Below are 25,625 nucleotides of genomic sequence, written 5' to 3'. Positions count from 1 at the left end.
ACATATGTAATTTTTAATTTTCTTGTAGCTAAATTTAAATAAAAGAAATAGGTGAGATGTTTAATGGTATACCCTATTTGCCTTAATATAACTCAAAATATTATTTCTACATGCAATTACTGATTATAAATGAATCAATTAATGAGAGTGCTTTCATTTTTAAAAATCAAGTATTTAAAATTTGGTGTATATTTTACACTTACATCACACCTCAATTCCACCCAGCCATATTTTCAGGTACTCAAAAGCCACAGTGGCTAGTGGCTACCACGCTGAGCAGGACAGTTCTAGAGTACTGATTACAGTACCTATGGGAACACTCGTAATGTGCAGATTGTAATTTCCATGAGGATAGTCTAGAGGATATTGCTATCATTATTATTATTATTATTATTGAGACACAGTCTCGCCCTGTCACGCAGGCTGGAGTGCAGTGGAGCGATTTCGGCTCACTGCAACCTCCGAGTAGCTGGGATTACAGGCTCCCGCCACCATGCCCGACTAACTTTTGTATTGTTAGTAGAGACAGGGTTTCACCATATTGTCCAGGCTGGTCTTGAACTCCTGACCTCAGGTGATCCACTCACCTCAGGCTCCCAAAGTGCTAGCATTACAGGCATGAGCCACCCCGCCCAGCCTAGAGGACCTTATTAATCTTTGTACTTCTGTATCCCTTGTGTCTAACACAATGCCTCTTGCTAGATATGAATGAGGAAGTATAAATTCTGGTTATTAGCAACAATCTCATGACCAAACAGACTTAGAAGGAAATATGACATGGTGGATGTCAGAGTAGAGAGAGAAAGAAAAAAATTGTGATCCTTAATGACATGGTTCAGCTGCTGGATCAGCCCCTACCTGAAGTCTACATAATTACTAGGCTTTTTGGATACATGAATCAGCATATTTTATTGTTTAAGCCAGTTTGAGTTGGGGTGTCTGTTACTTATGATTGAAAGCAATTAGTGCCAAGAATAAAAGTAAATGCTCGGTAAATAAGACTATTTTCACAGAGTAGTACAATCAAAATGCTGTGCATTTCAATCTATTTGAAGTGGTGAACTTCCCCCCAGCTGAATATCATACAACTTAGAATGAATGTAATGAACAGAGCTGGTTCTTACCAAGCATACCCAACTTATTTGTAGTAGAAACCACTAATGACAGAGGAGCTACATTAAAGCAATAGGGGAAGAGATCAGATCTTAAAATGGAAGGCTTAGAGCAGACAAGAGTCAAAAAGTAAGACAAGGACATGCACTGAGGGTGGAAAAGCACACATAAGAAGAAAGCCCGGCCGGGCGCGGTGGCTCACACCTGTAATCCCAGCACTTTGGGAGGCACAGGCAGGTGGATCAACTGAGATCAGGAGTTTAAGACCAGCCTGGCCAACACGGCAAAACACTGTCTCTACTAAAAATACAAAAATTAGCTGGGCATGTGGCACGTGCCTGTAATCCCAACTACTCAGGAGGCTGAGGCAGAAGAATTGCTTGAACCCGGGAGGCAGAGGTTGCAGCGAACCCAGATCGTGCCAGTGCACTCTAGCCTGGGTGACAGAGTGAGACTCCGCCTCAAAAAAAAAAAAGAAAACCTGACAGGCTGACTGTCAGAACTACCAAAACACAAGCTTTTACACACAGTAGTCATTCTGATGGCCTCTTTAGTTCATTTAGCTATTTAGAAAGAGAACATATCCTACAGATACATTCACGTCTTCCACAGAGCCTTCGGAAAAAAAATTTCTATATTTGTCCAGTTTTCCAATTTTCAATGATTATGGATACATTATAGTTTACATATTTATGGGGTACATGTGATTATCTGATACAAGAATGCAGTGTGTAATGATCAAATCTGGGTAATTGGGATATCCATTGCTTCAAACATTTATCACTATTTTATGTTGGGAATACTTCATGTCTAGCACTAGGTCTGGTTTTGTTTGTTTTTTTTTTTTTGAGCTGGAGTCTCGCTCTGTTGCCCGGACTGGAGTACAGTGGTGCTATCTTGGCTCACTGCAACCTCTGCCTCCCAGGTTCATGCAATTCTCCTGCCTCAGCCTCTGGGATAGCTGGGATTACAGGCGCCCGCCACCATGCACAGCTAATTTTTTGTTTTTAGTAGAGACGGGGTTTCACCATGTTGGCCAGGCTGGTCTCGAACTCCTGACCTCAAGTGACCCACCCGCCTCGGCTTCCCAAAGTACTGGGACTACAGGCGTGAGTCACCACACCCGGCCCTGATCTGACAACTTCTTACCTTCTCCCCACACTCCATGCACCACGCACACCTACCGATACTCAAATGGTGTATCAGAGCAGGAAAACCATGAACAACAACAAACTTCTCAAGTAAAATTATTTAATCTCACATTCCAAAAGTCTTCGATACAGGCCCAAATCTTCATGCAGCACCCCTTTGCACATATAGGACTTTAGTGATATATTTGTAACTTGGCAATTTGTTGCTTCCTATGTGGCCACATGAAAAAGAGCCAGAATGATCTGAGGAAAATGGGAATCTTCTCTGAGGGGGTGCACCCAGTTTACATAGGAGACTCACACAAAATTACAGAAGCTGAGTTTTCACTAGTAATAAAAAGCCCACCACAGTGGATGCTTGGTCCTTAGCACTTCCCCACTGCATCCCCACATTTACCAGTCCGATATTACTTGTTTCAAAGAACTTCATGAAGTGGCTGGGTACGGTGGCTCTCACCTGTAATCCCAGCACTTTGGGAGGCTGAGGTGGGTGGATCACCTGAGGTCAGGAGTTCAAGACCAGCCTGGCCGACATGAGGAAACTCTCTATCTACTAAAAATACAAAAGTTAGCTGGGCATGGTGGCAGGCGCCTGTAATCCCAGCTACTAAAGAGGCCAAGGCAGGAGAATCACCTGAACCTGGGAAGTGGAGGTTGCAGTGAGGTGAGATGGTGCCACTATACTCCAGCCTGGGCAACAAGAGTGAAACTCCATCTCAAAAAATAATAATAAAATATTTTTTAAAAAAATTAAGGACTTTATGAAGTCAAAGCTCTACTATATATACAACATGAGGAAAGTGACAATTCACTGTCTTCAATAATCTGAACTTCCTAATTACTAAATGACTTTATAGGAACTGAAGTTTTCAGGTTTCCATTGTCTGCAAAAGATGATTTGGCTAGGATCATTTACGGAAAAAAAAGATTATTGGGGGGGTATTTAATTATGAGAACTATTTGAATCTCAGCCAGAAGGTATTTACAAATAAATGGTCTATGAATCACAATCATCTCTAACTGTTCATTAATGCAGAGTCCCTACTTCATCTTATTGTTCTGCTGAGGCTGTGCTTGAAAATAATATATTGCATTTCTTCACAAAACACTGGCAAAGATAGCTATTCCGTAATAGAGATGATCTGGCCGTACCTTGAGTCATCTGTCTTCTATGTGACATAAGTGTTCTATCTCATTCATTGCCTCATGTTTCATAAGTGCTCATTTGCTAAATTTCCATCTGCTCATTCATAAGCAATGCGTGCTGTGTCTTCTTCATGGTCACATGAAGACAAATTTGGGGGGTTTATAGAATGTGGATCTTAAGACAAACAGATGATTATATTTGGCTTTTTAAAAAATCTCACTTCTTGGAGAGAATAAGAAGTAATTTTATTTCCCAAGTAGGAATCTGAGTCTTATATGCCATTTAAAGAAAAAAATTCACAAAGCCAGGTTGCTCACTTCAGTAGAGGGCAATTTTTCATCAGCCAGGTCTGTCAAGTCCATTTTATTTCACAAATTGGACAGCCATATCTGTGTGTTTTCTATCAGCCTTAAGAAAATGGTATTCTTTTGATTGGTAGTATTGGGTTTTATTTTGGGATGTTCTCTCTTTTTATCAAGAGGGAGTAAAAATATCTTGACAGTATTCAATATTTTTGAAAGCACATGATATTTACACAAAGGATAAGACCAGAATAAAACTTAAAGCATTTGATAGACATTACTTCATGAATCTTAGAACTATCTTTGAAACAAAGCGAGGAACAAAGGACAAATATTTACGGAAGGTCTGCTATGTGCCAGGAACTGGACTGGGTAATTTATATAAATCATCTCCTTTAACCTTCACAAAATCCCTATGATATGGGTATTCCTTTTTTTCCCCTTTTTTCAAAATATATATATTTTTTATTTCAATAGCTTTTAGGGTACAAGTAGTTTTTGGTTATGTAGGTTAATTGGATAATGGTAAGATCTGAGATTTTAGTGTACCTGTCACCAAGTAGTGTATTTTGTACGCAACCTGTAGTTCTCTTATTCCTCACCCTTCTCCCACCCTCCCCCTTTTGAGTCCAAGGTCTATTACACCACTCTGCCTGCCTTTGCATACTCTGATATGTGTATTCTTATCTCCATTTTAAAGATAAGAAAACTGAACTAGGTGAGATCAGTAATTGGCCCAAAGTGATATAGAGGGTAAATGAAAGGGAATCAGGATTCAAATCCAGCTCTTGATGTTTCTAAACTCATGCTCCAAGTGGCTTACAATGAAGAAAACATAAAAAATAACCTAAATAACACAGGCATTGATTAGGTAAATTATAGTATATCCGGCTGGGTGCGGTGGCTCACGCCTATAATCCCAGCACTTGGGGAGGCTGAGGCAGGCGGATCACCTGTGACCAGGAATTTGAGACTAGCCTGGCAAACATAGCGAAACCCTGTCTCTATTAAAAATATAAAAATGATCTGGGCATGGTGGCGCATGCATGTAATCCCAGCTACTTGGGAGGCTGAGGCATGAGAACCACTTGAACCCAAAAGGCAGAGGTTGCAGTGAGCTGAAATCGTGCTACTGCACTTCCAGCCTGGGCAACAGAGCAAGGCTCTGTCATAAATAAATAAGTAAATTAATTAATTAACTAGGATGTATTATATGATCCCTTAGAAGATATATATAATTTTATACCTATATTTGCATTTAAAAAGTTGTTATTGCTGGGTGGTGAAGTATGCTTCTTTTGCTGTTTACTTGTGGTTGGTCTACGATGAGCCTGTGTTACTGGATAGAATGATAAATGAATAGACAGTTGGATGACTAGGTAGATAGACTGACAGACACATAAATAGATATAGAATATATTAAAAGATATAGATAGAATTTAAAGATTCAGTGTTTCAGAAAAAGAAATAAGATTTTTAGCACATTTGACATTTGAAAACCTCTATACACTTTAAGAATATCTAATCATCTGTAACATACTTGCAGAGTTCAGAAAAAAATCTATATATCTGTATCTATATCTATATTTATACATTTATAGATATATCATTTTATCATATACCATCTGCCCATGTGTATAAAAGTATATAAATGTATATGTAGAGGATGATACACTATATATACAGTTACAGATGGACAATGAAAGTATATATATGATAGAACAAATGTAGTAAATGGTAATAATCAGGGAATCTGGGTAAAGGGTACATAGAACTTCCTTGTGCTATTTGCTCAACTTCTCAAAGTTCAAATTATCTCAAAATAAAAAGTTTTTAAATCTAATAGATATTTTATGCAGCTGTTTTTTGTTTTTTTGAGATAGAATTTTACTCTGTCACTCAGACTGGAGTGCATTGGCATGATCTTGGCTCAATGCAACCTCCGCCTCTTGGGTTCAAGCGATTCTCCTGCCTCAGCCTCCTAAGTAGCTGGGATTACAGGCACCTGCCACCACACCCAGCTAATTTTTGTATTTTTAGTAAAAACAGGGTTTCGCCACATTGGCCAGGCTGGTCTTGAACTCCTGACCTCAAGCGATCCACCTGCCTTAGCCTCCCAAAGTGGTGGGATTACAGGCAAGAGCCACTGCTTCCAGCTATTTTACATTTTACCTATTTTTGTTAAAAGATACTAATTTTAAGAGATCCTTTTCCACCATTTGCTCTCCTTCTTGACATATGAAGCAAGAACCCCACAGTCAGTTTGTGAATTTGGCCTTTACAGGGCTTGTCATAGATTAACTTGGGATTTATTGAATTATGTCTTTCCCAGAGCGTAGAAACATATATAGGAAGCCTCCCACTTTGCTTGACAAGGCCAGCACAATCTTAACAGAATTTGAAAACCTAGCACACAAAACAATCACAAACCAATATGAATCATAAATATAGAGACAAATGTGTGAAACAAAATGCTAGCTTCTTCAATTCTGGTAATGTCTTAAAAAAATACAAACCATTAATAGGCAGGATTTATTTCAAAATTATAAGTTTAGTTCAGCATGGGTAAATCAAGATAAGTTAAAAGAGATACTCCATCTGAGTCTCTTGATAGATGGCAAAGAGGCATTTTTCTTGGGCAGCACCTTTTTGCAAACTAGGAACAACAGAACACAAAAAAGAATAACTATCTAAAACAAACAAAAAAAAGTGTATGTATGTTTGCAGGGGAAATACTGGAGGCACTACCACCCAAGCAAGGAATAAGAAAATTAGACCCATTATCATTGCTATTATTCAACACGGTTCTGGTTTTTTTGTTTTTTTTTTTTCCCTGAGATGAAGTCTCACTCTGTCACCCAGACTGGAGTGCGGTGGTGCAATCTCAGCTCACTGCAACCTCCGCCTCCTGGGTTCAAGCAATTCTCCTGCCTCATCCTCCTGAATAGCTGGGATTACAGGTGTGAACCACCATGCGTGGCTAATTTTTTTTGTATTTTTGATGGAGACGAGGTTTTACCATGTTGGCCAGGCTGGTCTCAAATTCTGACCTGAAGGTGATCCACCTGCCTTGTTCTCCCAAAGTGCTGGGATTACAGGCATTAGCCACCACGCTCAGCCTGTTCTGGTATTTCTTAACTTTATTAACTAAGAAATTCAAAGAAGCTACCAAGGAGCTATCAACTAATAAGACAGTTCTAATTGAATCCGATACATACATTCAAAGCTTTACTTTATACTAGGCATCAGGGATTGGCAAACTGTCTATAAAGGTCAAAGAGTAAATATTTTAGGCTTTTTGGGCCATCTAGTTTCCATTGCAACTATTTGACTGTACCACTGGAGTGCAAAAGCAGCCACTGATAATGCATAAGCGAATGGATGTGGCTGTGTGCCAATAAAACTTCCAGGCAGTGGACTGGATTTTGCCTACTGGCCACGGTTTGATGACTTCTACTTTATACCACAGAAAGCAGTTGATGGGAAAAAGTTATCCTTCAAAACATCAAAAAAATATAAAAACCTAGAAACAAACTTTTTTTTTTTTTTTTTTTGAGACAGAGTTTCATTCTTGTTGCCCAGGCTGGAGTGCAATGGCACGATCTTGGTTCACTGCAATCTCTGCCTCCTGGTTCAAGTGATTCACCTGCCTCAGCCTTCTGAGTAGCTGGGATTACAGGCGCCACCACGCCTGGCTAATTTTTTTATTTTTAGTAGAGCCGGGGTTTTGCTATGTTAGGCTGGTCTTGAACTCCTGACCTCAGATAATCCACCTGCCTCGGCCTCCCAAAGTGCTGGGATTACAGGCATGAACCACTGTACCCAGCTGAAATAAATTTTCTTTCTTTTTTTTTTTTTTTTTTGGAGACAGAGTCTCACTGTCACCCAGGCTGGAGTGCAATGGTGCGATCTCGGCTCACTGCAAGCTCCGCCTCCCGGGTTCACGCCATTCTCCTGCCTCAGCCTCTCCGAGTAGCTGGGACTACAGGCGCCCGCCACCACACCCGGCTAATTTTTTGTATTTTTAGTAGAGACAGGGTTTCACCGTGGTCTCAATCTCCTGACCTCGTGATCCGCCCACCTCGGCCTCCCAAAGTGCTGGGATTACAAGCATGAGCCACTGCGCCCGGCCGAAATAAACTTTCTAAAAGGCAATTTGGCTATATGCATCAAAAATGAAATTTAGAGTACTCTTTCAACCCAATAATTCCATTTCTGGAAATTTATCCTAAGGATACATTTAGATAAGGACACAAAGATGTGTACACAAGGATGTTTATTACAGTGTTATTTATAATAAGAAAAGTTGGCCAGGCACGGTAGCTCACGCCTGTAACCCCAGCACTTTGGGAGGCTGAGGCAGGCCAATCACTTGAGGTCAGGAGTTCGAGATTAGCCTGACCAACATGGTGAAACCCCATCTCTACTAAAAATACAAAAATTAGCCAGGCATGGTGGCAAGTGCCTGTAATCCCAGCTACTCGGGAGGCTGAAGCAGGAGAATTGCTCGTTTGAACCCAGGAGGCGGAGGTTGCAGTGAGCCGAGCTCGTGCCATTGCACTCCAGCCTGGGTGACAAGAGGAAAGAAAAGAAAAGAGAAAAGGAAAGAAAAGAAAAGTTATCTACTGACATAATCTATGTCTATGAGAAATGCATAGTTTTAAGTTACAGAGTAGTATGTATAATACCAACTGATTTTTAAAATTAAGTTAGAGTAGTATGTATAATATCAGCTAATTTTTAAAATATATAGGTGTGCATATGAAGTTATGCATATGGACCCACACATGCAACAAAACCTGGAAAGCAATATCCCCAATTGCTTTATTAGCAGTTATTTCTTGTGACGGATTTATGAGCGACCTTTCTTCTAATTTTTGCTTTTTTATTTCTTCAATGGAGCTGGGAAATAAAATTTTTGATTTTTAAAAGGAAGCTAACAAATACAAAAACCCTGTGCTTAACAATTTACTTGCATTTCTATTGATTTTGAAGGAACCTGTAGACAGTACCCTCCTCAAACAAAGCATATTGATACTGATTTTAACTTTCATGTTAAAATTCCAGACACCCCTGGAAAGTTATTTAAGTTATCGTTAACCACTTCATGTCCTGAAGATAGAAATCTTTGGGTTATAACTAATGCAAAAGGAGCATATGTCTGGAAATCTTGTAGTTTTCTTATCTTTCAGTAATGTTTCTGTATGCATGACTGTGCATGTGTGTGTGTGCACATGTGTGTGTACACATCTGTCTATTAAGAAATGCCAGAGAAGGGAAATAGGAAATGGACAAGAATGGTAAATCAAAGACCAACATGAACTAAAGTCCTACAGGGAAATAAGTATTAGTAAACTCACCCCTCAAGGTCTTATTTATTATTTTATAGTATCAGAATCTTCCTTTTGGGTCAGGAGAAAACCCTGACATCCTTGTAAATTCTCATTTATAATTTACCAAGACTAAATTTGGGTCTCCTAATAGAAAATATAAGTCCATGTGATTTATATCTAGTTGTGAAATTTAAGCACATTTTTCCTTACAATTGACAATAGGCATCTAATTATTTATTTTGCCAAGAGTTTTACTTATTGTAAAATGATACATATTTAATTTTCATGTATTTAAAATCTTGGGAAAATGTAAATGGGAAGGGAAAATGATTTTTATAACTTCTCGGGAGTTCTTTGTAGGTGTTACTGAATGCAAGTTACATGGTGTAACTCACAGTTGTCAAAAAGAGCCAAAAAAAACCATACTATTTTTGCCTTCTCAAAACAATTACCTTATCTGGCTTTGAAATCTTCCTACTTCCCTCCTGAAGTGGCCTTCTCCAATAGCTTAGCATAAAAATTAGATCCAATGCTAACAGAATACCCTCCAATAATAGACCTTTCCAACTCTGGCAGGGGGCAGGGGGATGTATTTGAGAACATATGTATGTTTGTATGCATCCACGTGTGAGTATGTGTGTGTGAGCTTGTCATTGCTAGAGTGGCCATGGGAGAAAAGTGAATCTCCCTAGAGCCAACTTAGAAGTTAACAGGAACAATATGACAACCACAAGGTCATCCAGAGTTCTCAAAAGTGATGTCAAAAGATGATGAGGTGTTAAGTACATTTTGTAAGCCATGAAAATCCAGGACACAATGAGCAAGAAATGAAGTTTACCCTGAATACAGCAAATGAGTATATTGATATAATTTTCATTATTCCTTTGCTTCCAATCTCAATCAAATGCTCTTTATCCTTTGGCATTAGAATTTACTATTACCAAACATGAACATAACAACCCACATTAGTCTTATGTTGAGATCTGGGAGTCCAGAATTCTGCAACCTTTCATTTTAAAATTCTTGGAAATGAGTTTAGCATGGTAGTTAAAAAGTGAGAAGTGATGCTTCAAATCCCAAACTATGTTTTTCCTGTCAAATATTGCTCTCTGTAAAGTGTATCACCAAACCCCAGTAGAAACTTACCCTTCAACTTGAGGTCAACATTATGTCTCAGCCAAGGATAAACCCCATAGCTTGGCATATCTTCGGGAATTGGATTATTGCTTATCCAGCCATCACAAGCAAACCGGAAGAAATTATCACAAGGATCCACAGACAGATTTACTTTACTTAAGATGGCAGCAGCTATTTAGAAAGAAAATCATAGGATTAATGATAAGCACTGAATGTTGTATACTGTTCTTTTCCAAGTTAAACAACGATTTCATATCAACCAGTTTCCAAGCCTTGGCATTTATATTTCCCCTTAAATAAACTCTCTGAATCTACCTCACTATATGAAATGACTACATTCAAAGTGAATGGATAGGCTGGGTGCAGTGGCTTACGCCTGTAATCCTAGCACTTTGAGAGGCTGAGGCAGGTGGACCACCTGAGGTCAGGAGTTTGAGACCAGTCTGGCTAACATGGTGAAACCCCATTTCTACTAAAAATACAAAAATTAGCCAGATATGGTGGTGCATGCCTGTAATCCCAGCTACTCAGAGGCTGAGGCAGGAGAATTACTTAAACCTAGGAGGCAGAGGTTGCAGTGAGCTGAGATCGCACCATGGCAGTCCAGCCTGGGGTGACAGAGTGAACCTGTCTCTCAAAAAAAAAAAAAAAAAAAAAGTGAATGGATAAAAGTTTGGTGGTATTATCATTACTGGTATTTGCAGGGCCATCCCTAACATCTGTGAGGTATGGGACAAGAGTACAAATAGAGTGTGTGGTCAATTGTTTGCAAAGATAACTGTGACTATTTCTTCTATCCTGCTTGTCCTTCTGCAAAGTGACCTTGCTGCTCTTCCCATCAAGTGGTAGAGTCTATTGCCCCTGCCTTGAATTTGGACTGACCTTGTCACTTGCTTTGACCAACAGAATTGGCAGAAGTAACTTTCTGTGAGTCTCAAAGCTAAGCCTTAAGAGGCCTTGCACCTTCCATATTAACTCCCTTAGAATGGAGCCCTTTAGCTGCCCTTTGAAGCAGCCTCCTGGAGGACAAGAGGCCACACAGAGAAGAATCAAGCCAGCACAACTGCCACACATTGACTGAGGCCATCATTCCCCTTCCAGTCCAGGTGCCCGTCTAGCTGAATGCAGTGGCACAAATGAGCCTAGGCAAAAATCAGCATTGAAACCATCCACCAAACCCACAGAATCATGAGAAATAGCCAATCATTTTTGTTCCAGGCCTCTATGGTTTGGGTGGTTTGCCTCACAGTGAAGGCTAATGGAAACAGAAGTCCATATGTCATCCATCTAAATATTTAAAAGCTATATTTACAAATTACTTTCAAATTCTTGAGCTCCTTGATATTCAGTGTAACTCTCAGAGAAATAAAGCCCCAGAAGAGACCCACAGAGATCCTGGAAGGGAGCTTGGGGCCATCAGGCAGGGAATTCTGGGGTGTAGAAGGAGAGGGCTGCCTACTTGGCTCCACAGATGCCTTGAATGAAGGAGAGGCATGGCCAGAGGAGGGCCAAAGTAGGGTATTCTAAATGAGGAACCCAAGTCTAACGGTAGAACCGAGTATGTGTATAAGTTAACAGAAAGACACAATAGACTGATCTACCATTTTTTTCCCTCTTTCATAAGCCCATACACGATTACATACAGAAGATAGCCCGTAGGTAGATGTGTGTATAAATACATAACCATGAGCTTTAAAAGAAAACCCTCCATTACAAAATGAGAAGTTTCCAGAATTCCCAATATTGAACTCCAACGCTCTTCCAACTGCCATACAATTGCTGGCTACCACTCTAGCACAAAGATATGTACCAACTGATTTTTTAAAAACCAGCCAATATTTTAATGACATTAGAAAGATGACATTCTGGGCAATTTTCATACTTTAAATAATGCCAGAATATATTTTTGTTTGAAGTAATGAAAACCCAAAGAGATTTCAGCTAAATATGAATGAACTGCCCCAAAAAAGTACAATCTGTGTAAATTTAGATACGTATCTTACAGTTTGGTTACATGTGTGGTTCCTCCAGGTTTAAAAATAAGGCTAGATATTTCTCCAGCTTGGACTTTCTACAAAAATTTCAAATAGCCTTTTGTCTTCAATGAAGTGAATAATATAAAAACATTCTAATTTCTATAGGACCTCAAAATCCCCACCATTTTCAAACCTCCCCCAACGACAAAAAAAAAAACTAGCAAAAAATTGGTTTAGAGGCCAAACACTGTGGCTCATGCCTGTAATCCCAGCATTTTGGGAGTCTGAGGTGGGCAGATCTCTTGAGCCTAGGAGTTCAAGACCAGCCTGGGCAACATGGCAAAACCCCGTCTCTAAAAAAAAAAAAAAAAAAAAAGACTTAGACGTTTGATAAATTTCAAACTGGCTTAACATTTTCGTGCTTCAGAACTAGCATCAGTTGTCTCTAATTACATTTTTAATTAGTGCTCCTTTTTAAATTTATTTTTTATTTATTTTTTTTTGAGACAGAGTCTTGCTCTGTCGCCCAGGCTGGAGTGCAGTGGCGTGATCTCAGCTCACTGCAAGCTCTGCCTCCCGGGTTCACGCCATTCTCCTGCCTCCACCTCCCAAGTAGCTGGGACTACAGGCACTCGCCACCACGCCCGGCTAATTTTTTTTTGTATTTTTAGTAGAGACAGGTTTCACCGCGTTAGCCAGGATGGTCTCGATCTCCTGATCTCATGATCCACCCACCTTGGCCTCCCAAAGTGCTGGGATCACAGGCGTGAGCCACCGTGCCTGGCCACTTACTGCTACTATTTTATCATTAATATTTAATGTGCAAATGTGCTAGGACATAACAAAATCTTTCTTTTGGTTGGTATTTATAGTTACTGTATGCAGCCACAGAATGAATCCGCTATGTGACACCTCAGAGACATGGATCACACGTCTCAGTCCCACACAACATTTACAGTCACACAGGGGAGCCCTCACACGCATTTTTACCCACATGAGTACACTGTTTTCCAGCCTCCTTCTCAAACTTTCCCTGCCCCCAACCCTCAAATGTATCCTCTCCATCTCGCCAGTATTCTTGCAGGTACCTAGAAAAACTCCAAGGTCAGCTCTGACCTTGGCCCTGATACAAAAGTTGGGAAATACATCACTCACATTGAATTTGGAAAGAAACCTGCTGAGTGAGAAAACTCTAGCTTCAGCCTCCCAATTCATCATTCACAATTCACAGCGGGGCACAGGGCTGCACTTTCTGCAGGGGAACTGTGACTTCAAATTGCAAGGGACCATAGTTGTCAAGACACCGAAACGCCTTTCCCCCTACCCAGCTCCATGGAGAAAACCCAGAGTCTTGTTTTAATAAAAGAAATATGATGATGAAGGAAATCTGTGAAAGCTCAGGCTGTGTACTCTTCCAAGTCATTATATATAAGGTTAATTGTCACACAGTCTCCAGCTGGTGTTTATGTGGTAGAGGTGGAGGCATCCTCCCTAAATACCAGCCTCTGTTTTTAGATTTAATCAAGGATGAAGGGAGAGAGTAGTAATAATAATAATTAACAATAATAAAATCACCAATATTGAGTATTTCCTTCTTGCCAGGACCTATGCTAAGCCCTTTTTAAGCAATATGGTATCGTCACAAACTCTAGTCAGACCACTTGCGTTTGAATGAGAGAAACACCATGCAGCAGCTAAGACACCTTAGGCAGGTGATTTAACCTGTGTCTTAGTTTCCTCACCTGAAAATTGGGATAATAATAGCACCCCATAGAATCATTATGCAAATTAAATATATGTAAAGTGCTTAGACTAGTGTTGGGCACATTACCATATAAATGCAGGATGCCCAGTGAAGTTTGAATTTCTGATAAACAACCACCTTTTAGAATAAGTAGGTACCAAATATTCCATGGGACATACACCAAAAAAAGTAGTCATTGTATATCTGCAATCAAATTTCACTAAGTGTCCTGTACGTATGTATGTATGTATGTAGTTAGCTAAATCTAGGAACTGTAATTCCACAATCACTTATCTGAAACTCTTGAGGCTAGATATGTTTCAGAGCTCATAGATTTTTCAGATTTTAAAAATAAATACATTGCATATAATCACAGCAATGGCTGGAGTGGCAGGCCTGAGGCAAGTGCATTAATATTTCTATAGGGAAACATATGCATATTCTTATAAGTAGGATAAATGAAATCTGAAGCAGCCTCACATGAGTTAAGATCCAATTTTGCCATCAAACGAATTGAGATCAGGCCCCCATCTTGTCAACTGAGAGTTACAACGTTTTCTGGGTTTGGGGTTAAGAATCAGCATTGTGAACCTAAGTTACTGCTACTACCATTATTATTTTCTTTTTCTTTTTTTTAATTTTTTTTTTTTTTTTGAGATGGAGTCTCACTATGTTGCCCAGGCTGAACTGCAACCTGCCCCTTGGAGTTGAAGTGCAGATTCAACCTGCAATCTTGGCTCACTGCAACCTCGGCTCACTGCAACCTCCACCTCCCAGGTTCAAGTGATTGTCTTGCCTCGGCCTCCCAGGTAGCTGGGATTACAGGCTTGCGCCACCACACCTGGCTAATTTTTGTATTTTTAGTAGACATGGGGTTTCACCATGTTGGCCAGACTGGTCTTGAACTCCTAGCCTGAAGTGATCTGTCCGCCTCGGCGTCCCAAAGTGCTGGGGTGGCAGGCGTGAGCCACCGTGCCCAGCTCATTATTATTTTCTTTTATTCTCACAACTAGTATAAGTAAAACCTGTTATTCCCATTTTACACGTGGTGAGACTGAGGCTTAGGGTGGCTATATATTTAGCCCAGGATCATGTGGCTTGTAAATACCTAAATCATGCTTCAAACCCAGTCAGCCTGTCTGCCCTTATCTGTGATCATGAGCATGCATGCTCTTTCCTTGTTTCTTTGCATTCTTTGTACAGCTCTTATTTTGAAAGAGGGATTAAAATAAGAGGACACAGAGAAGAGGAGAGTTACGGAGAGGAGGCATGTCAGAAACGGTTGGCACCTGCTCAGAAATGGTCCAGAAGGCGATCAAATACTCTAGTCTTCTGAACTTTCAACATGCACGCCCACGCATGTACAGCCTCTTGTTTAAGGCCCTGGCTTGGCCGCAATTCTCCTGTCATGTGTACTCAACAGCTGTTCTGCAGACCCCTGGGCATGCTGAGGCTCACGTTACACTAAAGAGAACTGTGTCTTTGGTGAGCCTTTCACTACAGAAACAGCAAAATCAATATTTTTTTTTCAACATTAGAAAGCCATTCGCCAATGTGAAAATTAAAAACAGGGCAGCAAGGCAAAACACACTAGCTGGCAGAAGGCAACATCTTTGAATGTCAGTCTGTAAATTTTAGTCTTGCATTATTATGATTCATAATACAGAACTAAAACTCACGAAATAACTGACCTTCCATACAAAAAAAGTGTTCTAAACTCAAGTTGAAAATGTATGAGCTCAAAAATTCCCATTTCACACATCTGCAAGAACCCCACCACAGCCAAAGCACCAGGTGACATAAACTCTAAAACCTGTCCTGATAGTTCCGCCTGCTCTCTCACTCACCCCACTCCATGACAATCTCTCACCACTGGAGAAAACCCCAGGTCAGCTACTCAAGCCTGGAGCAGGAAAGGGCCTGAGAGTTCCCAGATCGTTCCAGGGCCAAAAAGAGTTGCCTGGCATGGCCCCATATCACCAAGGAAAAGACGGAAAGGAGCCAGACATGGACACGAAGTCCAGCTCTGCTACTAACTCAGGATGAGACCCTGGGCAGTTATTTAGCCTCCAGAAGCCTCCATTTCCTCATCTGTCAGTGAGGCTGGTGATAGCACTGACTTCATAGGGATCTTATGAAGGTTTTATGAGATGGTGCCTGTAAGTCACTCAACACACAGCCTGGTTAAAAAAAAAAAAAATATATATATAGATAGATAGATAGATAGATAGATAGATAGATAGATAGATATATCACTTAAGAACGGAACAAAAAAAGAACTCTACTAACATAATTTTCTAAGCCACTACCTTTGTATAAGGTCTCAGAATTTACAAACTCTTTCACCTAAGTGTTTCCCATCTCAATAAACACCACTGCCCAACCATCACCAGAAATCTAAGCATCACCCACAATTGTCTGCTTTTGTTCACAGCCCGCATCGAATCCTTCAATAGGCCCTCTACCTCCTAAACCCTCCCCCATTCTCCCTTCTCCATCTCTTGAATTCAAGACAGCATCGTCTGTCACCTGGCGTACGGAAATAAACCTACCTGAGCCACCTTCTTCTATTCTTGCTCCCTATGGTCTCTTCTCCATCAAGACTCCCTCTAACTGAGCCCTCCACCGAGACATCTTTTGAAATGCTCCTAAGATGTACTCTCCTTCATAAAAGCCTCCAGAGGCTTTTGAGCGCACTTACGGAAAGTCCAGACTCACTGGCACTTGGGCCCCCCATTGACTCCTCGTCACTTGCACCTCACCTAGCAAGCTCCTCCCGTTCCTCAAGTCCACCAAGTTCATGCTTCTATGCACCCTTTGCCCCATCTGTTCCCCCCACCTGGAAAGCCCTTGCCTCAGCCTTCACACAGCAGTTCCCTCCTCATCATTCAAAGGTCACCTTCAAGGTCACGTCCTCTGGCTTTTCAATCGAGCCATCCTGTCACTTGCTATCACATTGTTCTATTTTTTTTTAATTTTCTCTATAACATGTTCCACTGACTAATATTCCTCTTTCTTTCTTTTAGAGATGGGGTCTCACTAATTTGCCCATGCTGGCCTCCAACTCCAGGGCTCAAGCCTCAGCCTCCCACGTGGCTGGAACTAAAGGCGGGGTCACCACACCCAGTTTGATAATTTTCTCATTGTATTAATTGCCTTGTCTTTCTTCCCATACCTGGTTCACTGCTGTATTTCCAAAACCTAACTTAGTACCTGATGTGCAACAAATATTTGGTGAATTTGTTCATTAACCTCATAAGGCCAAGAGGAAAGTGAAAGGGCCACATGGTTGTTTGATGACAACCTTTTGGAAAAAGGAAAAAAGTGTCCCTGCCCACTTAAAGAATGAGGGTGAGGGCTAGAATCTGGCTCCCTGAAATCTAGGCCCTAACACTGATTTAGGAGGGAAATCTAATAGCTGTGTGTGGGACCCCCAGGTTTCCCCCCACCTCCCCCCCCGCCTCCCGCCGCCACTTTCGGTGTCCTAACCAAAAATTACAGAATACCCTGACCACTCTGTGACCCAGCCAGCTGCAGGTTTGTTTTGTTTTGTTTTGTTTTTTTGAGACAGAAGTTCCCTCTGTCACCCAGGCTGGAATGCAATGGTGCGATCTCAGCTCACTGCAGCCTCCGCCTCCTGGGCTCAAGCAATTCTCATGCCTCAGCCTCCCGAGTAACTGAGATTACAGGCATGAGCCACCATGCCCGGCTAATTCCAGCTGCAGGTTTTTCCCAGCAGGCTTAGGTCCAAACTGGGCCCTTGAACATTCCCAGGCACTGATAAAGGTATCTAGGTTGATGCACAAAACACTGAAAGAAACTAGTACCGGCTCTGAGCCGAATTCCCTAAACCCGCATATAGTCTCCACACCCTAATGCCCTGACTAAGTAGAACACCCCTTTTCTCTCACTGTCTTGATACACTGCAGCACTTTCAACATAAGTTGCACTAGTAAATGCTTTGGACTGACCGGCCGCCCTGGCATTTATTTAGTGCTTCCTTCTTTGGAATCCCAACTGGCCCCATCTCGGGATGGAGTAATCCCTCATGGGAACTTCCCTGTCGCTGCTTTTGGGGCGACTCCAGCCATGAGTTCGATGGGATAAGACACTGTGGCAAAACTGCAGCCACTTTAAGGACTCATCTTCCCCTGGGATACCCACTGATACACAGCCTGGTCACCTCAAGAGAAGTTTGACTTGCAACGTGTGACAGAAAAAAGAGATTCCTAGCCGGGCACAGTGGCTCTCGCCTGTAATCCCAGCACTTTGGGAGGCCAAGGCGGGTGGATCACTTGAGGTCAGAAGTTCGAGACCAGCATGGCCAACATGGTGAAACTCCGTCTCTACTACAAATACAAAAATTAGCCGGGCGTGGTGGTGGGCACCTGTAATCCCAGCTACTAGGGAGGCTGAGGCAAGAGAATCACTTGAGCCCAGGAGGTGGAGGCTGCGGTGAGCTGAGATCACGCCAGCCTGGGCGACAGAGCAAGACTCCGTCTCAATTTTAAAAAAAGAAAAAAGTGATTCCCACTGACAACGGAAGCATGGATTTATTTACAAAGGAGCCTTGCTTAGAGGCAGGCAAGTCAGGCCCACAGACGAGAAAATACGCAACTGCTTAAGGTAAAGAGGAATCCATAGCCAGTGGAGCCATAGGAAGACCAATGTTCTCTGCCTGTGGGTCTTAAGAGAGGCCATTCAGCCTTCCAAGTCCCTTCCTGATTTCCTTGTAACAATGCTTAGAATACCACAGTTTTTGCAAGGAAAAAGCAAACAGGAAACCTAAGCTCCACTGTTTCACACCAAAACTTGAAAATAAACTTAAAATTTCTTCAAAATTGCATTTCGTACTTGGTAAACCTCAAGCAAACAGAATACTAAAAATACCACCTGTCTTCTCTTCCACTTCCCAAGGTACCATAATTATAACTTGACACAGGATGGAAAACTGTGACTTACCCGCTTCGATGCATTCTGGCTTCAGGCAGTACTCCTGTTTAGCTTGGAGACTTAAGAGACCTTGACTCACTGAAAAAACAGACCAAAATAAATGGCTGACTTGTAGCAGACCACCATCCGGTAAACCACCCTCAGAAACATATGCAAGATATTTGATATCAGTTCATCCTTCTCAGTGTTGACACGGTATTCCAAAACCCAGTTGGTTCAATGTCACGAAACCAGACTGTAGTTGCTAGCTAAATAACCTTGGTAAGACTCTTGGTTGCTTTGAAAGTCAGTCCTCTCGTATGTAAGATAAGTAAGTATAACTAGACCAGAGCTCCTAAGAGTGTGGTCTCTAGAGCAGCAGCAGCTGCTGCTGCTGCACCTGGAAGCTTGTTAGAAAGCCACTCCAGATCTTGACTCCAAAACCCTGGGGGTGGGGCCCAGCCATCTGTGGTTTAACAAGCCCCCCAGGTGATTCCGATACATGCTCCAATATGAGCACCACTGGGCGAGACACTCTCTAAAGTCGCTTCAGCCTCCAATTATCAGTGGTTTAAGTCTCATACTTTCACTCTATTGGTTATAACTGCATGCCCATGTTCAAGATGGGAAAGTTGAAACTTTTAAACTATGTCATTTGGAGCCAATCAGAGTGGAAATAGAAAGCTAGCATGTTTGGCTTTTAGAGTGCTGGATCTTATCTAAACCATCCATACAGATACGGACCAAAAAAGGGGTAGGGGTAAAGAATATACTGAACATATCTCAGTCACCTAGTAATAGCAACAGTCATTGTCCGCCTGCCCTGAACCCCACAAACTCTCCGCCCACCAGGCCCAGCTTAGCTACCAGACATTTGCAACTTTGTGGACCAAGCTTCCAGCTATTTCCTCCCTTCCCCCACTCCAAAAAAAAAAAAAGTCTAAAATTGAAATAGCTTTTCACCAATGGCTTAATGTCCCCATCTGGCTGGCAACATTATCTAAATAGGTGTCTGCAGAAGTACAGAAGGGTGCCCAATTTGTCAACCCCAGGTAGCACCTGGGCATTAGCAGATGTGAGTTTAAGATTTCAAAAAGCTTTGTAGTAGCTGAGGAAATTCTGGGGAATTCATTCTTGCTGTGCTCTGTGAGCATAAACAATGAATCATTTGGAAATGTGGCCATGGGGAGAGGGATGGTGGGAGGTGAATGGAGACCAAGGCCCTCTGTGGCAGGAAGCTTGGCAGTACCTCTATTTCTGCTAGAGATGGAAGACCTGTAGATTACTAGCCAGTGTGGCGAGTTTTTATTATTTATTAACCCACTCTCTGAATGGAGCCTGCTTTTCCTTTGTTCTTTTCTCTGCTGCCATCCTCCAAACAGCCTCTTTGCATTGTGTTACATTAGAGGTTCAAGAAAACTGCCGACGGAACATCTCAGTTCTTTTTTTTTTTTTTTTTTTTTTTCGAGACAAGAGGCTCGCTCTGTCGCCCAGGCTGGAGTGCAGTGGCGTGATCTCGGCTCACTGCAAGCTTCGCCTCCCGGGTTCACGCCATTCTCCTGCCTCAGCCTCCGGACTAGCCGGGACTACAGGTGCCCGCCACCACGCCCAGCTAATTTTTTTGTATTTTTTAGTGGAGACGGGGTTTCACCATGTTAGCCAGGATGGTCTCAATCTCCTAACCTCGTGATCCGCCCGCCTCGGCCTCCCAAAGTGCTGGGATTACGGGTGTGAGCCACTTCGCCTGGCCCATCTCAGTCCTGTTTTTAAGAAAATAAGTTTCTTAGCAAAAAGGTGTGTTTTGATTTCTGTATAAAGCAAAAAAAAAAAAAAGTTACGTAAAAAAATATATATGGGCAGCATAAAGATTAGTGTGCAATATTCTAATATGCCTGGGTGGTAGAACCTCAGGGGGAATTTTCCCCATCAGTCAATTTTTATATGTTGACCTAATGTTCTTTAGTGAGCATGTGTTCCTTTATATAATGCAAAAATAAGCTTTATTGTAAATAATATTTTTATAATTCTGGACAATAGCTTCTTGATCCTAGCCTTATTTTAAAAAACAAAAGAGCTAATAAAATCGTTAAAGACTTATTCCTTTCATGAGAAATAATTCTTGACCCAAAACCTCAAAGGAAGAAGAAGTAAAATCAGGTATCTTTATCTAACGATGAGTAGAAGGAAGGTTTTAAATATAACTAATTACGCCAGGCGCGGTGGCTCAGGCCTGTAATCCCAGCACTTTGGGTGGCCGAGGTGGGCAGATCACCTGAGGTCAGGAATTCGAGACCAGCCTGGCCAACATGGTGAAACCCCGTCTCTACTAAAAATACAAAAATTAGCTGGGCGTGGTGGTGCGTGCCTGTAATCCCAGCTACTCAGGAGGCTGAGGCAGGATAATTGCTTGAACCCAGGAGGCGGAGGTTGTAGTGAGCCAAGATCGCACCACTGCACTCCAGCCTGGGTGACAGAGTGAGATTCCGTCTCAAAAATATATATATATATATGTACGTGTGTGTGTGTGTGTGTGTGTGTGTATAATTAATTAATTGGGACACTGACAGACCCAGCCCCTCAAGGAAGAGCATTATCTCCATGGATGGGGTTATTTTAAAATCCTCCAAATAAATGAGGATCAACAAGCCCAGATAATGTGAAGGTGTAAGTGAATGAAATAGAGACAATAAAGAAAATATTTTTAATATAAAAATTAAGATGTTACTTTTGAATGGTTAGGAGCTTTAAAAAATACACGTAAATGGCAGTTTGGTTTCTCATTGTAGATTTCTCTATAACCAGAGGAAATGCCCTTAGGATGCCGTGGAGTCATCCACAGATCAAGAGCATAAGAATGGCCAGAAAGCAGGGGTCAGCAAACTATGGCCCGTAGGCCAAATCCATTGCCTGTTTCTGCACAGCCCATGAGCTATGAATGGCTTTTACATTTTTTTCATGGTTGGGAAAAAGAAAAAGAAAAATAATATTTCATGACATATGAAAAGTATATAAAATTCCAATTTCAGTGTCTAGAAATCAGATTTTCTTGGCACACAGCCATGCCCATTTGTGTACATATTGTCTATGGATGCTTTTGTGCAACAACAACAGAATTGAGTAGTTGCAAGAGGCCCTATGGCCCACAGAGCCAAAAATATTTACTATCTGGCTCTTGGCAGAAAAAGTTTGCCGGCCAGTGCATCTGAGAAACAGATTGTGGGGAGGAAAGAGAGGGGAAGGAGAAGAAGAAAGGACACTTGAAAATAAATAAACTGGTTACAGGCATATATGTTTTCCATTCTGGTGCTCTGTAGCTTCTCTGAAGCCACTGCAAGGCCACTGGCAATCACTCTTACTGTAGAAGCACTAAGGTTTCGAGGAGAGATTATCCCAGGGCCTCAGATACAAAGATGAGGTAAGAAGGGATGCTAGAAATTGCAGGCATGTAAGTGAATGTGGACAGGCAGAGAAATATACCGCAAAGTCAACCGGGAAGCCCCTTGAAGAGAAGACGACCCTAACTAGAATACTGTCATGAAGAGCATTGCCAGGCAGGTCCCTGGAGCTTTTCAGACAAGCACTTTGCCTGGGTGCAGAGGGGAGGTGGGTGGTAGAGTTGAGGAGAGGGACGGGGACAGGGAGTAAGGGGCTGATTCTAAAATAGTGCAGAAATATTTGACAAAAAGAAATGTCCCGGAATGTACACATCCAAATAGATGTGGTCACCTGACGCAATGCTTCTCAAACCTGCCTTTGCAAACAGTCCCCTGGGGGGTCTTGTGAAAATGCAGATTGTGAATCAGCGGGTCTGGGGTGCAGCTCAAGCTCCCCAGTGATGCTAATTCTGCTGGTCCACAGACCCCATTTTGAGAAGCAAAGTTGTAGAGGCCACAGCCTTAGTTTGCCCTTATTCTCTAACATCATTTGAGCTCCTCTTAGAGAGTCAAGGTGAGAGCCAGGTTATTGGGCACGCTGGAAAGTTCGCTTTCATATTTTATGCAGGCCTCCTTATCCATAATAGTAGTGTCTGGCTTGATGAATTTTACTTTGCTCTAAAAACATCAGCACTATTTCCTAAGAATAATTTTCTCTGAAAGAACAAAGATTTGCTGCCATGGAGAATCTTTCAACGGATATGCCACAGCCTCAGGATGTAATCATAAAAGTAGAGTTTTGTAAAAGTTTCGTGCAGTGGTAATACCATTAAAAAGAGTACATATTTTTACATAAACAATAATTATTGAGATTTTTAAGTTTGGGAGCATTTGCAAAACCTAACCTTGCAGTCACGTTCCACATAGCACGTAGTCTTTTGGCATGCCCATAGAATTTTTCCTCTGGTTTTGAATTTCAGCAGAGGACACTTGTCTAAACCCTAAGTGCTGAGAAATCTCACAAGAGTCTTCAAGAGCCACAGATTCAGTTGCAGGAGTAGGGAGATTTCGCTTTATCAGAAAGCAATAAACCCATCTAATTTCCTAAATCTTCAGCCACAGAAAACATGGAAAGATGGTTTGCTCATTTTAGCAGAGTTTTCAACCACACAACCCTAACTCTTTTAAAGTTTAATTACTGGTTTACCCCTGCCAAAATAAACACGGCCTCCTGTAGGTTTGCTACATTTCAAACTGCACCTAGAATCTCCTTGTTCCTACGTAACGTTCAAGCTAATGAAGTATTACGGGTTGTATGAGAAAAATTAAAATGGTAATAGTCAAGGGTTCAGAAAGCCTAGAATTTTAGAAAATCCCTCACTCCTTTCCAAGATATTTGATTCTTTTTCATAGGAATACACTTCTATCATCCTATATACTCTCTGGGTACATCATTCTCACCAAGAGTCATTAAAATAACTGAATCACAATATCTTTCAAATCTTGGGGGAAAAACCTCTGTTTTCCTTCATATTAATTTGTAAATCAAATTGCATCTCACCGGAGTCACTGGATAAGAAAGGAATTGAAGAATATCATTAAAAGCACACTTTAAAGGACTGATTTGTGTTTTGTGAATTAAATTTCATGATTCGTTCAAGCAAACAATAATAAAAGTCAAGTGGAAAGACACTCCAGCATGGTTTTCATCACAACGTAAAGTCTTTCCTCAAAATATAAATGAAACTATGTGACTATGAATTCACAAACACTCATTTTGCTAAATGTACCACATAAAAATTTTTCCACCCAATGCAACAGAATCAGCCAGCCACTCGAAGCCACTTACACCCACTTTGCCTTCTGGACTATACATTTTGTACTTGGGTGTATTTATTTATTTAGGCTCCTTAAAAAAGCCTTCTTTGTCATTTGCATATTTGATAGAAACTAAAGATGCACCACCTACGAACACAGGCAAACAGCCCTATACCTGTGTTATGACAAGTTTTGCTACAATAAAGCACAAGGAAACTTCTCGACACACACCCAGTTCCCCCGGCCTCCTGCACTCCACTTACCTAGAAAGAGGATCGTGCCGAGAACTAGGGTGCCACCGACAAACACGACCAGGGCAATTCGAGTGCCTCTGTTGGCCTTCTTTCCAGTCTCCAGGCTGCTCCCTGTTTCTGCTTCCATCAGAAGGGCCGTAGAGAGCACACGAGAAGAAAGTCACTTTTCGTGGTTTGGTGGCTGGTCTCAAGAGCGAGGTGTTGACATCCAAGGCTCTCTTGCTCTTCTACTAATGGACAGCTTAAGAAACTCGCGTCAGGAAATCTCCCCTCACCACCCTTTCTCAAATAATTCTTCACAAATGAAAATTATAAAAACCAAAATATTGGTTGCCTTGGCTTTCCCCCTGACTAGACAAAACAAACAGTGTTGCTTTATCTTGGTGCTCTCCCTCAGCAAAGTCCCTCTCAACCGATTGTTTGGCAGGCTCTTCTCTCAAGCGTTCCGAGTATACATGTTTTACTATGTTGCTGAACAGATGTTTTAGCTATTTAAATGTATAGTCACTTGGGGAGGAAAAAAACAATTGTTTTATCAAAACTGGATTCTCGTGAAACTCCCCCAAATCATGATAAGTTAGGTGGCCAGGATTCACCGGATCCACTTCAAGATCTCAATTAATCATGTAATTCTGTTGCAAGAATCATTCTGCTTGCCTGAATTGTCTTCATCAAAGATATTCTTTCAGTGTGTGAGTCCCTTTTTAAAGCCTTCTAAGAGTTCCTAGGATATCCTGGAGCATTTTATTTTAGGAACTTTGTGTATGATAGCATGTGCCAAAAATCAGTCATAGTCCAGTGCAGTGCAAAGTAGCAATTAAGACAACCTACAGAGGCTGATGGTTTGAACTGGAACTTTTTCTTAAAGGAAGGAGAAAAAGCACTTCCTCTTTGTGGTACTAAGAATTGTACAAAAAAAAAAAAAAAACCCCACAAAAAAACACAAGTGTGTGAATTAAGTTTATTAGCAACTACAAAAGATATGATGAAAAATTTTTTCCTTGCGTGTTTTTGATGAAAAGTGCACCATGTGTTTTGTCTGCCACTCCTACTGAGGCAGCCATTCATTAGGATGTTTTTGTGTTTACATAAAGTGTCCACTTCAGCAGATTCTCCAGGATGAATTCAAAGGCAATTGGTTTCAGGCTGGGCGTGGTGGCCCACGCCTGTAATCCCAGCACTTTGGGAGGCTGAGGCAGGGGGATCGCTTGAGACCAGGAGTTGGAGACCAGCCTGGCCAACAAGGCGAAACCTTGTTTGTACTAAAAACACAAAAATTAGCCGGGCATGTTGGTGAGCACCTGTAGTCCCAGCTACTCAGGAGGCAGAGGTGGGAGAATCGCT

General features: G+C 41.5%; 1 protein-coding gene across 1 annotated transcript in view; it reads right to left on the bottom strand.

Moving 5' to 3' along the window:
* The window catches only part of PHEX (phosphate regulating endopeptidase X-linked), a 214,274-nt gene extending 188,912 nt beyond the window's left edge, over positions 1–25,362 (bottom strand). The window contains exons 1-3 of the mRNA XM_055268323.2: positions 24,291–25,362; positions 18,866–18,934; positions 10,193–10,354 (exon numbers count right to left, since the gene is read on the bottom strand). Of these exons, the coding sequence (XP_055124298.1) occupies positions 10,193–10,354; positions 18,866–18,934; positions 24,291–24,408 (349 nt within the window). The 5' untranslated portion in view covers positions 24,409–25,362. The remainder of the gene's footprint in view (positions 1–10,192; positions 10,355–18,865; positions 18,935–24,290) is intronic.
* Positions 25,363–25,625: the final 263 nt, after the last annotated feature.

This window comes from Symphalangus syndactylus, chromosome X, assembly GCF_028878055.3.
Source record: "Symphalangus syndactylus isolate Jambi chromosome X, NHGRI_mSymSyn1-v2.1_pri, whole genome shotgun sequence".
NCBI lineage: Eukaryota > Metazoa > Chordata > Mammalia > Primates > Hylobatidae > Symphalangus > Symphalangus syndactylus.
This window is presented reverse-complemented; position numbering and strand designations above follow the sequence as displayed.